This window comes from Rhincodon typus, chromosome 7, assembly GCF_021869965.1.
Source record: "Rhincodon typus isolate 14 chromosome 7, sRhiTyp1.1, whole genome shotgun sequence".
NCBI classification, from domain to species: Eukaryota; Metazoa; Chordata; class Chondrichthyes; order Orectolobiformes; family Rhincodontidae; genus Rhincodon; species Rhincodon typus.
The window spans coordinates 53,518,361-53,534,236 of NC_063338.1; the positions used below are offsets into that span (position 1 = coordinate 53,518,361).

The 15,876-nt window shown below is 39.1% G+C and overlaps 1 protein-coding gene across 2 annotated transcripts in view; it reads left to right on the top strand.

Moving 5' to 3' along the window:
• c7h7orf57 (chromosome 7 C7orf57 homolog) overlaps positions 1-9,601 on the top strand; it is a 66,961-nt gene extending 57,360 nt beyond the window's left edge. The window contains exons 7-9 of one of the 2 annotated variants that reach the window (XM_048599339.1): positions 891-1,012; positions 3,244-3,394; positions 9,382-9,601. In XM_048599339.1, coding sequence (XP_048455296.1) covers positions 891-1,012; positions 3,244-3,394; positions 9,382-9,442 — 334 coding nt within the window. In that variant the 3' untranslated portion in view covers positions 9,443-9,601. The remainder of the gene's footprint in view (positions 1-890; positions 1,013-3,243; positions 3,395-9,381) is intronic. The other variant, XM_048599340.1, reaches the window with a different exon arrangement.
• The last annotated feature ends 6,275 nt before the right edge of the window (positions 9,602-15,876 follow it).

The following is a 15,876-nucleotide window of genomic DNA, read 5'->3' on the forward strand; positions in this document are numbered from 1 at the left end:
TTCAAATAAACCTGTTGGACTATAACCTGGTGTCATGTGATTTCTGACTTTAAACAAACCTATGTTGCTGTTAAATCTTTAATCAGATAGAAGGTTTTAATTGATTTATGCGTATATGTAAATCCCCAAATTCCTTTCAAGTCACAGTTCTGAGAGAACTGAAGGTTTTATCAGTGTAAAGAAGAGTTGACATTTTAGGTCAGACAATGCATGTTAGGTGTGAGGCTTTGTTTAGAATCTGTTTGTTTTTTAGTTTGGAGTTAGACTGGTTTTATTTCTAAAGTAGGAATTTATAAAACACCACATTGACTGACTGTCTATAAATTGTGTGCTTTTTGAACAAAATAAAATGCATCTGCAAATACAAATTCACCCCATAGATTCATGTGTGTCTGTGGGTGTGGGTGGGTGTGTGTGTGTGAGAGAAAGGGGATTTTGAGAGAGAGTGTGTGTATGTGATGGTGGGAGAGAGAGCGTGTGTGTGAGGTGGGGGAGAGTGTGGGTGTGTGTTAAACATTGCATGTGTGCCAATAAGGACCAATGTCCAGTTACCAGAATTAGTTGCTTTCAAAAAAGTTCTGTTTGAAATTTCACCTAATCCCCAATAAATATGCAAAATAATTACTCGTGGCAGATTGATGAATTTCAGTTGCATCCAGCAAGACATTAAGTAACAGTACGATTGAGTTCTCTTGTGATACTGTTGAATAGATTGAAATCTCTATTGTTTTGTTACATGATTATTTAGAAATACTACCAAAATTTCCTCTGAAACATGTATAAATTAGTCTCACATGATCTCCAGTTTATAACATATGTCATAGTTAAATATTTTATATTGTAATTATTTGTAATTAAATGTAAAAACATGTGTATTTGATTTTACTAAGTTACAGATTTTCCCGAAGAAAGGAACCTCCAGTTAGCATGCAAAAGTTGCTAAGTTTTGGTTATGCTGATGATTGGTTTTCAGAACGTGAGGATGTGAAGAACAGCAAAGAACAAAATATGGGTACTGTATCATAGTTCACCACTCCCAGAGAACTACAAGTCTCTGACAGGTCATACCTTGCAAAATGAGGAACTTTATGATGTATATGCAACATTCATTGCAATGTAATTTTTCTTCAGGTCCCAGAAGAAAATGAATTTACCAGCCACTTTTATATTATATGTTCAGTGGAAAGATTCAGGTAGTTGAGACAGTGTTGGTTTTAACTGAAAATAAGGGTTCTACTACATATATAATTAAACTTTTCTGATCTCTGGCAACTTTAAAGATTGTGGCATAGACATTTTGATGTTGTATTTGGAAAGCCTTTAGGCAATAAGGCAAATAATGCAAAGTTTGCTCTCCACAGTGCTACTGTACATTTTGTATTACCTGTAATATTGAGCGAAGGTGCCTGAGGCCAGGGGAATGGTGACATGAAAAAACAGAGATAATATTGTAGGTCTTCATAGCAAGTTGGCCTTCCTTTGGATCTTGAGTAAGCAATTGTCTTCTGTTCCAAATGTTTCCAAGATAGATACATTCCAAGGGTCTTACCCACACTGTAGAAATAACTGGAGTGCAAGTTACTGCATATGCCATATTTTTACCGCCATAACAAAACCTGAGTTCCAAAAGAATTCCAGCAAAAAACAAGAGGAACAACCTTACAGCCTACAATTAAAGCAAAATACTGCAGATGCTGGAAATTTGTAATTAAAGTAGAAAGTGTTGGATAAAACTCAGCAGGTCTGGCAACACCTGTGAAGAACATTTCAAGTCTAACATGACACTTCTTTAGAACACTAATAGCCAATCTCTTGGATACAATCACCAGAAAAAAATTCAAGAATCAAGTTACGAACGTAACTGCCCTTATCTCTGGACAGAGAAATTCAATTGCCTCATTTTGCTTCATGTTGCACCAATAATTTGGGCACACTTCTGGGACAATGAAAGGAAACATCATTAAATTTTTACCCGCATTATTTATTTGTATCATCCAGAAATATAACCTCAAGATTCTTAGGAGGAAGGGCAACATTTATAATAACTGTTTCAGAATATCATTAGGTGCTGGAAAAATATAAAAACTAATATATTCTTTTCAATTTCAGATGTTGGAACATTTATAAAAGTGTAATTTTTCACAAAGTTTTCACTTCTTAAGATACCCAATGTCACTGATAAATATATTTGACAATTTCCCGATTGACAGAATAGCAGGTGTAAGGCCTATAAGAGCAGGAAATGCAGTGTGTAAGGTGATTGGACTAGGTCGGGGCTAAAATTTTGATTTCCTGACGGTGGGTTGAATTGCAGAGATTAAGTGGCGGGTTCCAACTCATTTTGCATGTCATGAATAATCACTACCATAATCCCTTTAATAAATTTTGTCATACCTTTAAGATAAAGTCAGTAGCATGAAAATCCCCTAAACATGGCATGCACCAGATGACTTTGTATCTTTGTATGTAAGCTCAACTATTATTCTTGCTGAACTCTGCTGAAGAGGAGCGGGGTGCAGGAGAATGGCAGCTTATAAGGAGGCTTAAGACTGGCATTGGTCAGTCAGTGATGAGGGGAGAATAGAGTGGAGTTGGGGTCATAGAACAGGGGAAGAGGGATCCAAGAGACGATAAAGGATGGGGCCAATGGCATGGACGAATGGAAGAGTGAAGGGCCTGGTGTCCTCGGTGTGCTGGTGCAAACAATGAGTCAAGGTAAGAAAATGGAGCCAATTTCCAATCCTCTGTTAGGAACAGCACTTAATGGGTCTTGCAGGGTATTCAGCGATCAGTTGACTCAAGTAGAACAACACTTCCTCAGGCAGTCGTTCCAAAGTTTACTCTTGTCTCCTGCTGTTTCATATTTTGATAATAATCAAGATTGTAAAATCTTTGGCTATAACATATAATAAACAAGCTCCCCTTAAAATATCGCCTAACTTCTCTCACAATGATCATCCATCCAGCATAGAACAAACTGCACCAGCACAATGCCAATAATCCATCATTCTGAAGTCAAAAAAGGAATAATTGAAAAGTCTACTATTTAGTTCCTCTTCACCTTGGGTCAGAAACAGACATCTTCCCAGATTTAAGGCCAGTGTTTTCTTCAAATAAATTTAAAAGGATTAAAACATGAGGACTGTTTGCTGCATTCATTTTAATGGATATTGAATGTAAAATACATCGAATGTTTGATTAGTTAAACATGTTCTTTCTAATCTCAAAATTTGATTTCTTTAGAAGAACATTCAGTTGCCGAGAAAACTGAAGTTTTGCCTGAGGAGAATCAGTCCATGTACAGAGGAAAGAGGATGACTGGCATCAGAGGAAATGAAAAGAATAAAGTTACTGGAGAAAATGATTCTTTCTTCAAAATCTTTGGCGAACACAGGCAAGATATATATTCATAACAAGAAGTTATTTCTCTTCCTTGCTAATATATGTAATCTTTCCAAGATAGCCAGGTTTTGGTGTCTGAAAAAAAACACTTTCACCTTTTAGTTACTGTATGCCTTCACAAAATGGACCACCCAACTGGATACCTAACCATGTTCAGTGGTCTTGATAAGTATGGCAGGTTACTTTTGACTTACTGTGCCAGGATTCCCTAACTGACGGGTACCTCAATGGACTTGACTGGGGACTACACCCCTAAGTGTTGGATACATGGCTGTCTGTTTGCTGCACATGCAGATATACTGCCAGATATACTGTTGGAACATGGTACAGATGTGAAGTTGAGGTAGTACATTGCAAAATAGCAAGGTGTGCCCCTCCTACACCGAGGACTGCTCAACAGCAAGGCATGTTAACTGGTTGCGTAACTTCATTCTTGGCAAGGCAAGGCAGGGATGCTGTGAGCAAACGAGTACGCACGTAGTGAACAAGCACTAACACAGCATCTGAGCATCCCTGAGATACAGCCTGGTGCAGCCTGAGAGCTGACTACCTGTCCCTGTGCATAACGTGTCCTTACTGCAGCCTTTCAATCCAGCTGCAGGCCTCTGAGGCCCATTCACAGCAGTGACTTCCAGAACCGAATGTCAATGTTGCTGACACCGATCACCATGTGTGAACATTGGAACAACCGCACATGCAGACATCCGTGCAGTTTAGAGGGAACATTGGTTGCTGGTGCACTCTACAATGCAAGTCTGTGTTTCCAAAGTGCACTGCCTGTGCATAGTGGAAGAGCAAGGATGGTCATGATGGTTATCTGATTCCAAAAAGCAATGAGATAGAGGAGGAATATATTTGGCTAGTGCCCATGGATCATGCTGTGGAATTTTGTTGTTCAATGTCCAACAAGGAGCTTATTCAGATCAAGCGACAATCTGAATCTGCCAGGTCCAGGCTCTGGTTTCTTTTTGGAGTTATGCTGACCTCGAGCTTGCTTGGCGAGTTTTCCAAGTTGGAAGTCTGAGTATTGATGAGGTAAACATAGATAATGCTGGAGAAACTCAGCTGAGCAGGCAGTGTCTGTGGAGAGAGAAACACAGAGTTTACATTTTGAGTGGTATGATTCTTCTTCTGATTCATCTTCCGCATTCATTTCCAGCATCTGTGAGTTTTCCCTTTATAACGAGGCAAGTTGTGGCATTGACAAGGCATTGTTTAAAGGCATTAATTACCATTGCCTAGCGAGAATCTTGCCACGCCATTTGTGAAAAACATCATCGATGAAACAAGATGATCTCGATGTCAAAGTGGAGCTTGCCAAACTTCTCACCTGATTATGCCACATAGAATCATAGAGCACAGAAACAGACCCTTCGTCCAACTCGACCATGTCGACCAGGTTTCCTAAACTGAACTAGTTCCATTTGTCTGCATTTGGACCATGTCCCTCTAAACCTTTCCTACCCATGTATTTGTCTAAATGTCTTTTAAATATTGTAATTATAATCACCTCTACCACTTCTTCTGGCAGCTCATTCCATATATGCACCACCCTCTGTATGAAAAAGTGGTCCCTCAGGTCCCTTTTAATTCTTCCCCCTCTCACCTTGAACCTATGCCCTCTAGTTTTGGGGACTCCATTAACCAGGGGAAAAGACCTTGGCTGTTCACCTTATCTATGCCCCTCATTATTTTATAAACCTCTACAAGGTCACCCCTGAGCCTACCACACTCCAGGGAAAATTATGTTTCACCATAGCCCAAATCACTCAGACCCTTATAAGATGGCACCCTCTGAATATATCGTTCTTGGAGTTGAACTCCTAATTTTTTACTATGACTCCAGGAACAGCTCAGAATCTAGGAATTCTATGGAAAGTAATCCACCTCCGTACAACCCAGAGCCAGTTTTTTATTTACAAGGAACAAGTCAGGAGAATACCCTTCAATTTCATGGATGAGTGCAGCTCCAAGAACAGCATCCAGGACAAAGCAACCTGCTTGATCAGCAGCCCCCTCACCACCTCCCAAACCATTTCACAGTATGACCCTAGTTTAATGCTTGGTTATTGACATGATCCCAGATGTCAAAAAAAAGAGCAGCATTGTGCTTAGATATTTAATTTTAATGTTTACATATTAAACATGAACATAAAAATACTCTAGATGATAATACCTTGACTAAAGTTGTCAAGTTTCATTCTTGAAAAGTGCAACTTTATGTAAAGCAACTTTGTGCAAATCAAGATATAACCAATGTAAAAGCTGTTGCTATGTTCTCCAGGAACATTTCCCATCAGGAAAAATAATGCTTTTAAACATTATATCTTTGAAGTTGAAATATTGAGCATGCCAAAATTCTAATATTTGTAAGTAAAAGAATATTTAAATACACTATATTTAGAAAGAGAAAGGAAATATGCCAACTCTGAACACTTTGCTGACTTCCCACAGATGGACTTTCATCCCAATGTTAATTCTTCCCTACTGAACAAGCCCCTCCCACTGGGCGACTCAGCCCTGCTGGGCGATTCTCAGCTGCTTGGTGACTTTCTGTGAAGATTGACTTTCTCCTGCTTACTGACACTGTCACAGTCACCATCTCTATTGCAAGTTGACTCTCTTCCTCTTGCTGACTCACATTTGCCATCTCTGTTCCATTTGCCGCTTCCATGCCTGACATAAAAACTAAATTCATACATTCAGGAATACAATAATAAAGGCTATTTGTGTAATGCATAAGACAGACAGAGTAAAATTTAATCTTTAAAAAACTGGTGAGAAGTCACAGATTTCCGTGTGAAATGTTATTTACACAATCAACACCATATTCCATACTTTACATTGTGCATCACATGGCATAATATGACCATACTGGCTCAAAGCTCCTTCAACTGGGTCTGAGCCAAAGTGTGGAAGATTCAGTTCTAACATACAACTTTATAATGTGCACAGCAGATTTCCACTACACCTCGGACATAACACAGCCTTTTGGATTTCTGCTCCATATTTAAACATATTTAACCTCAATTTATATTTCTTCCATTTAATTATCTTTTATGTAAATTCAATAATTGGAATTCAAACTGTAATTCAATCACATGAAAATTTATTAGGCAGCATCAAATGATGAAACACAAACCAAAGGTAAATCTATGAAACAGTACTGATTATTGAGTACATGACCCCTTTTTAAAATTGTTCAAGTGATATGAGCATTACTGGCAATTTATTGCCCATTCCGAACTGCAATTGAGAAACAAAGAAAATTGGTGTAGGGGTAGGCTAATCAGCCACTCGAGGCTGCTGTGCCATTCATTATGATCATGGATGATCATACAATAGCCTGTTCCTAAATTTCTCCTGTACTGTTTGATCCCTTTAACTCCAAAATGCTATATCCTACTCCTTCTTGGAATTATATAATGTTTTGGTCTTGACTACTTTCTGTGGTAGCAGACTTGACAAGCTCACCACTCTGTGGATGAAAAACATCTCCTTATCTCAATCCTAAATGGTTTACCTAAAAAGTTGTGGTGATACACCTTCCTAAAACATGGCACCCAGATGATGTAAGCCTACCCTCAGTTCTGGTCAAGGGGTTATTTCAGGATTTTGACCAGTGAATGTGAAGAGTTGGTGCTATTGTGGATTGAAGGGAACGTGCAGGTGGTGTTCTGGTGCAGCTACTGCCTTTGTCCATCAAGGTCCTCTAATGTATGTAATTCAACGATATTGTAAGAACATAGGAACACAGGATCGAGGGGCAGGAATGGGTTATTTGGTCCTTCAAGCTTGTTCCATCATTCAATATGATCATGGCTGATGTGGTTGTGGTCTCATCTCCACATACTTCTCTACGATCCATAACCCTTGGCTCTCTTGTCTATGTCAGCCTTAAATAAATTTAAAGACCTAGCCTTCACTACTTTCTGGGAAAGAGAATTCCACAATCTAACCACCTCTGAGAAAAAAAATCATCTCTGGAATAAAGGAGCGACCTTTTATTCACAAACAATGTTCCATAATTTTAGTCTCCCTCCATAAAGGGAACAACCGGCAGGTATCCGCTCTCTCCAATTCTCTCGAGATCTCGTGTGTTTCAATAAGATCAGCTAACATTCTTCTAAATTCCAATAGGGATAGACACAACCTAATCCTGTTCTTCATAAAATAAGCCCTTCATTCCAGGAATGAGTCACAGTGAACCATCTTTAAACTGCTTATAAAGCAATGATTTCTTTTTTCAAATAGAGACCAATACTGTGCACAATACGCAAAGTATAGTCTCACCAATGCCTTAAAAAACTGCAGTAAAACTTCCTCAGTTTTATCTTCCATTCCACCTGCAATAACAGCAACATTCCATTTGCTTTCCTAACCACTTTATGTGATTGATGCACCAGCATGCCCAGATCCATCTATAATACCGAATTCTGCAATCTCTGTCCACTTAAGTAGAATGTTGCTTTTTTATGCTTTCTGCCAAAGTGAACAACTTCACATTTAACCATGTTCTTTGGCATGAGCTAAATTTGTGCCATTCACTAACTGAACCTAGTTATAAAGTAATTGCAGGAAAATTTGTGCCATTCACTAACTCAACCTAGTTATAAAGTAATTGCAGGAAAATTTCCCTGGAAAAAGTTGTATAACTTCCCTTTTGTGCTGTAGCAAGCACGCTGAAAATGTCCAGTAAATTCTGAACAATTCATGAAATTCCAGCCGAGGTCAAAGTAGAATCCCAATAAATCACTGGCAGGAAACTGGAAATTGTGATGAGTTCAGTACCTCTCAAATACATGCAGTTTTCTTTTCTCTGGTTTGGTATTTTTGAATGGGGGTAATTAACTTTTACTGCTATCACATATCAATGGGTAAGTCAGAGAGTTCCTGGGGTATTTGGAAATTCTGGGCAGTAGGCAGAAATAACTGCACAGAAGCCGGTATCCCATCACCAAGTAACCCTTGATTTACTTGTGCACAGTACACTGGCTGTGGCCAGCCAGCTCAGAGTCAGTCCCCTGAACTGAGGAGATTCTGAATCCCCATTTATATATTCTTTAAAAATAAAATGCCTGTTTCCCCATTTCTCCTTTGATATCTCTCTTCAGTCTTATTGTTGTTAGAAACAAGATCTCTGCCTCAAAGTTAGTTAGCATTTATCTTTGCTATCAAGTAAGCATCGAGGAAGCTAATTATTTGGCTTCAAATTGGTAGGTCCCTGAACTATGTAAAGATGAGGCTAATGCCTGATTTTATTAGGCCGTTTAGAATGACTGATTTATTTTTTACTTAACCTAGTCTTCTAATCAACACATTTGGAGATGTTGTCATACATCTCTGAAGCAGGTGGGACTTGAATCCAGGTCTCTGTCCAAGAGTAAGAACACTACTACTACCCCAGAAGAGATCCCTATCCACTGTTTATATTGGTCAGCCAAGGCTTCCTGATTGGCCCAGGTTAACAACCCCGATCAAGGATCTCGTAGTCAACCTGATTCCAATCACTACAGGCCTATTCTTGCTTCTGACCTTGTTCAGATGTTTGCCCCTGCAATTCAGTTAGCTGCAGCAGAGTGCCCAAGAAATAATGCTTCAGTGGCTCTGAGACACCAAACTGCTGGGTTTTACTGGAAGCTCCAGCACCAGGATTATACATGTTTTAGTTAAAATGGTTGAGCTGGGGTGACATTAATTGTGTCATATGACTCCAATTTAAATGTGTTCATGATTTACTTTGGCTACCCTGGAAGATACAAATTTGATGTGTGGAAGCTTATTGGGAGCACAGTTATAAGTGGGAAGCTACTATTTTAGCTGCCCATCCACCGTGATCTCTTTACTCATGTAAAGTGAAACTTAGGTCCAGTAATTGCATACGAACTACATGTGAAATTAGATTTCCAAAATTGTTGATTGCTGTTAAACTACTATTTGCTGATGCCCAGTTTGATAAAATACTGTTCTTTCAACTAGGCCAAAAGAGATTCGTCGAAGTGTGGAGAACCGTCTGCGGTCTGAGATTGCTCTTGCCTGAAACTCTTGCCGACTATGGAGGACGATAATAAATAGTTTAATATAAAAATTCTGATTGATTTTGTAGAACTGAAATTTTTATACTTGTCATCAATTGATATTTGAGAAAATGTGTAATACATTGACAGGAACAAATAAAATGCTATTCTTTCATGCAAAATTACTCCTGTAGTTTAAATCGCTTGCAATTTTTCAAACTGAACTGGCATTAATCCATATAAATATAATTTTAAAGTTAAATTTTTTAAAAAATTAAGACTTCTTGAGGTTTACACTTTTCAAATTGTATAAATGATGAATTTCATTCCAGTGCTGGAGGTAAAATAAATACTCTATTAAGATTTAAATGGACTAATCTTGAGTTTGATTGACTTTAAAGGGTGAACAACATTTTTTTACTTGTATATGGGGCCTGAGCATCACTGTCACAAGCAGCATTTGTTGCCCATCCATAACTGAGCCTTGAGAGGGTGGTGGCAAACTGCCTTCTTGAACCAATCCATTCCATGTGTTGTAGGTGCACCTGCAGCAGGTACTGCTAGGGAAAGAAATTCCAAGTTTTTGGCTGAACATCTACGAACTAATATTGAAACTAATATTGAACTAACATTGTAACTGGAGTGGGAGTGTTCCTCAGCTCCTCCTGCCCGTCAAGACGGTTTTTGGAAGGTATTATCAAAGAAGGCGTGGTGAGTTACTGCTTTACAATTAGTGGATGGTACATACTGCTACCACTGTGCATCAGAACTGGATGTGGTGCCAGTTCATCAGACTGCGTTGTCCTGTATTCTATAATTTTTCACAGGTCATCACAAAGTTTTCTGAAAAGAACACATACCGGTATGTCATTTAACACATAGAACAGCTAGTGTTTAAAGTGTTGCTACAACTAGCCAAAACGGTAGATGGTGGCCTAGTGGTATATGAAATAGCTCCACAGAGGCCAGTATCCCATCAACAAGTCACCATTTATTTACATGTGGAGGGTCCTTGACACTGATCCAGCTCCGTCAGAACCAGCTCTCAGAGTGAACAGGATGTTTAACACGTTTGTTCTTATCTGTCAGCCAGGGCTCCCTGATTCGACCAGATTAACAGCTCCAATCAGGGAACTCATATTCTGTGATGTCCACCTGGCTGACCTTGTTACAGTCACTACAGTATTATTGCTAGACTATTAATCCAGAGATTCAGGTAACGCTCTGGAGACCTGTGACCAAATCCTGCCATGACAAAATCCATTATAATCTGGAAATAAGAGTCTAATGATGACCATGAAGCCATCGTCAATTGTCAGGAAAACCCTAATGTCCTTTAGGGACATCCTTACATGGTCTGGCCTACATGTGACTCCAGACCCACAGCAATGTGTTGACTCAACTGCCCTCTGGGCAATTAGGGATGGACAATAAATGCCGGCCCAGCTTGTGGCATCCACATCCCATGGATGAATAAAAAGCTAGCTAAAAGCAGATTTAACAAAACATCAGAAACTGGGGACACAGTGGACCAATTGGACGCCCAAGGTTACTCCACCACTCAGTAGGTTCTTGCCTGATCTAATTGTAGCCTTAACTCCACTTTGCTGTTTATGCCCCATAACCCCTGACTGCCTTGTTGATTAAAAATCTGTCCAACCACACCTTGAATACATGCTGTGATGCAGACTCCGCTCCCCTCTGGTGTAGAGAATTACAATCCATGACCGTCTGGAAGAAAGATAAACCTCCTTCTCATCACTTGATAAAACAGAGACCCCTTATTTTGAACTTTACTTCCAAGTCCTAGATTTCTCCTATGAAGTGAAATGCCTACCCTGTCAAGCACCAGCAACACCACCACTACCCACAACCCCCTCTCCACCACCCCACCCCAGTATCTTATGTAAGAGACACAGGCTAGACGAGGACCCTGAAGCAGGAGGTCAGAGGCAGCTAGATCCAACGGAGATGATTGGAATTGCTTCTTGTGCACAATATAGAAAACGCTTGGTAAGTGGTTATGATCTTTTGTACTGTTAAATTTTGACATAGTATACAAATTGATGGTGAAGTTAACTATATAAAAGGCAATGTAAGTAAGTGAATAGTGTAATTAAATAATTAAAACTCACAAAGAATGACAGCTGAGGTGACATGTCAGGGCAGTAGAATATTGGAGCTCCTGGAAACCCCTATGGCTTAGGGTAAATACATCATTGGTAAGTCTTTTAAGTTCAGATGGCTTTGATTCAGTTTTGAACTGGAGGCTGAATTATAGATACTGCAACATGTCAGGAAGGAGAAAGGTTACCAGGATTCTTTATACCAGTAGGCAGACACACGACTTCAGTAGGGTCCTGATTTATTCAGTGAGCAGGATGCAGATTGTTTTTTATTCGTCCATGGGATGAGGGCATCGCTGGCTAGGCAGCATTTATTGCCCATCCCTAATTGCCCAGAGAGCAGTTAAGAGTCAACCACATTGCTGTGTGTCTGCAGTCACATGTAGGCCAGACCAGGTAAGCATTGCAGTTTCCTTCCCTAAAGGACATTAATGAACCAGATGGGTTTTCCCAACAATCGACAATGGATTCATGGTCATCATTAGATTCTTAATTCCAGATGTTTTTTATGGAATTCAAATTCCACCATCTGCCATGGTGGGATTCGAACCTGCGTCCCCAGAACATTATCTGGGTCTCTGGATTAATAGTCTAGCCATAATACCATTAGACCATCACCTCCCCAATATGGGACAGAGGTAGACATGCAGGAAAGGCATTGCCCAATAGGTTTGAGATTCTCTCAACCTATTTTCATAAGGCTTGCACAGTGGATGGTGAAGTTATTCAATTGGGTGGGGATGACAAAGGAATGTGGTAGCAGTTGTAGATGATAGTATAGTGAGGGGGATTGAAACTGTTCTCCACAGCATAAGCCAGAAAACTGTGTTTCTGACTTGCACCAAGATTTAGGACATGTCCTCAGAGCTGGAAAAGAATTTATAGTAGAAGGGGAAGGATCTAGTCGTCATGGTCCATGTAGGCACCAATGTCGTAGGTAGAAATAGAAAAGAGGTTCTACATAGAGAGTACACAGAGTTCGTTACTAAATTAAAAAGCGGAATCTCAAAGGTAATAATCGATGGATTATTATCTGAGCTGTGCGCATTTTGACATAAGGTACATAAAATTAGAAAAGAGTGCAAAACTCAAAGGCTGATGTGGGACAAGTGCATTTTCAAGTGTTCAGGGATGTGTAGATTAGGTGGTTATAGGGGTATAGGTCTGGGTGGGATGTTCTGAGGGTTGATGTGGACTTGTTGGCCGAAGGGCCTGTTTCCACACAGTGGAGGATTCTATGATTATGATTATAAAGGGGAATGGGAGCAAATTAGGTAGTCTGGACTGTTAAGGTTCCAGGTCAAGATGGGCTTCATCCTGGGATCTTAAAAAAAAGGTGGATAATGCGGTAGCAGATACATTTATGTTAAATTTCTAAAATTTCCTAGATTCAGGAAAGCTTTCACCAGACGAGAAAGTAGCAAATATTTCAGAATGGGGGAGATGCTGATTGAGGAAGAAATAAGTGAGCTCGTAGGATTTGTTTAATTAATGAAACTTCCTTGATTGTTTAAACTCCAAATATTTTTGTACTCTATGTACAAAGTTATGCATTTATATTATATCAAGTATATTTTGGGTGCTAGAGAATGACTGAGATAGCTGTCAGAAGGAAGACACAATGGTGGAAGCAAAATCATACAAGATTCATTTCAGTGACATTAAACAGGTTTTCAAAGGAATTACTTTGATTCCAGGATGTATTGTGTATAGAGGAAAATTTATTTGATCACAGAAACTGGAGCATGGATTGATTTCATTCAGCCCATTATATCTATGCTGGTTCTTTAAACAAAATATCCAATTAGTCCCATTCCATAGCTTTGCATCATAGTACTGTAATTGTCTACCCCTTCAAGTACCCCTTCAATTTTCTTTCAGTTAGTATTGAATCTTCTTCCATTACCCTTGCAAGCAGTACATTCCTGATCAAACAACCGAAGAATAAAACAATCACCCTGCCTCTGGTTCTTTTGTCATTAATTTTTAATATATGTGTTCTGGTTATTGACTCATTTGTCAGTATAAACTGTTTCTCCTTGCACCAAAAAAGTCTTTCATAATTTTGAAGAGTTTGATGAACTGCTCTTGTGAAGAACTGACATGGTCATGATGGGGCAAGTGGTCTTCTCCTGTGCTGTAACTATTCTAGGACTCTATGACTGCTATATTAGATCATTGTTATGTTACTGAAAAGTCAGATATATAAACTTGACTGGCAGGCCTCACTGCAGAATGCAATGTTGGAGTAAAACATCAGTTAATTCTCATTGCTGTTTTGCAATGCTTACCTCATATTTTAAAATGAGTTTCAATCAGGGTCATGCCTCCATTGGCTCACAGCAACCCCTGGGCTTCCTCTCCTGTGGCACAATCATAAGAATGTCTCCAAGTGACCAGGAATAACCTCTATTAAATCTTCTCTTCACAACCTATGCTGTAAGGCTAACAACCTCAATTTCTACAGGTAACTGAAGTCATGTCTTGCATTCATGCTAGAGACCTAATAAATCTTCCTCTACCCTCTCTGTGATCTTGACATCCTTCCTGACATATTGCACCCAGAATTTGACACAAGGACTCCAGCTGTGACCGAACTAAAGGAGAAAAATTGAAAATACCGCCAGAAAATATGTATGATTTGGTTCCTTAACAGACTCAGTTGTCTGCCTGTTTCCCCAGTAAGCACAATCTATATCCGCAACCTAATCCCCTCTGGTAAACATCAAACAGCAGTGGGAACATATTGGACTTCTGTCCTGAGACATTGCCCCACCCCCTGTTTTAACCCATCAACTCAAGTGTAAAAAAATTCCACACAAATATAGTATGCAAAATATTGTTCAGAATTTATTTTTGCTGTCTGGGACTTAATTAATATTTTTGAAAATACAGAGAACTGGCTGTTGTTAAGAACATTTTGCAACATTCCTCAAGGACAGAATGAATCCATAACATGTGATATGAAACCTCTAGGTCCTTGACATTGTAAATTATGTTTATGCTTTGACATGCCATTGTTAACAATTTGTTTGGAGTTTATTATATTCAACAGGATTGACAAAATTGTGGAAGATGGGTCAAAGAAAGATGTGCTTAAATTTTACAGATTTTAATCAGACTACATACTTAAGAAGAGGGTTCAGATCTCGTCACTGACAACAAAATGATATTTGAACCTTACAGGCTGTGCATCAATAAATGAAGAGTTTAATCTCACGCTTATCAGAAAAAAATTGTGAAGCTCATGACTTTTCAGACTTGACTGCATCAATGGTGTGGTGACTTTTTAGAGATATATGTTGATAAGATTATACAAGATTTATAAGATTATAAATGAGGAAGGGTCACTGGACCTGAAACGTTAACTCCGATTTTTTCTTCACAGATGCTGTCAGACCTGCTGAGCTTTTCCAGCAACTTCTGTTTTTGTTCCTGATTTACAGCATCTGCAGTTCTTTCAGTTATTATAGTGTTTTGGGGACCTGGGTTCAATAAAAATCTGGAATTAAGAGTGAAATGATGACCACAAATCCATTGCCAATTGACGGGAGCAACTCATCTTGTTCACTGATGTCCTCTATGAAAGGGAACTGTCATCCTTACCTGGTCTGGTCTGCATGTGACTCACAGCAATGTGGTTGGCTCTTAACTGCCTCAGGGCAATTAGGGATGGGCAATTACTGAGAATGAAATAAAAAAAGCCTTTAAAAATGTGGTTAATGTAGGTTAAGACATACAGGAAGCATGGTACATGAGTGCATACAACTTGGTTTGAGTTAGGAAATGAGAAAAAGCATTTTGGAGGTTTAGTCTAAGATTCAATTGTGGTGAGGTGACTACGATGTGAGTTATGTGATACTTCAACTGGGATTACCCTAGCTTTGAATTTCCATGTGGTGAGTTGCACAACTTATCCATCAATGAGAAATGTTTTGATCAGCTATATGTCTTGAAAGCTATACACATATCAGCTTTGGCACCCTCCTCATTCATATATCAAATGAAGCATCAGTGGCATAAATCCCATCCAAAATGGAGGTGAAGATATGAAGGAATTTTCTGTACTGCAGTCTTTAATAGAAATGTTTGATGACCTAGTGTAACAGAATAAGGGACAAGCATTGAGTTTGGAGCAGCACTTTGATCATTCACTTGTCTGTTAACGAAAGTGACTGTGTGCCTCATCAATCTTTTCCTGTCACTTTTCAAGAATGTCTGCTACAGGTGAGTTTGGTATACACAGCCACACAAAGAACATGAAATGACACAAGGATAGAGAAGATGCACAATTTCAAAGACTCTGACCTGCATGCACTTTTTCAAGTTAA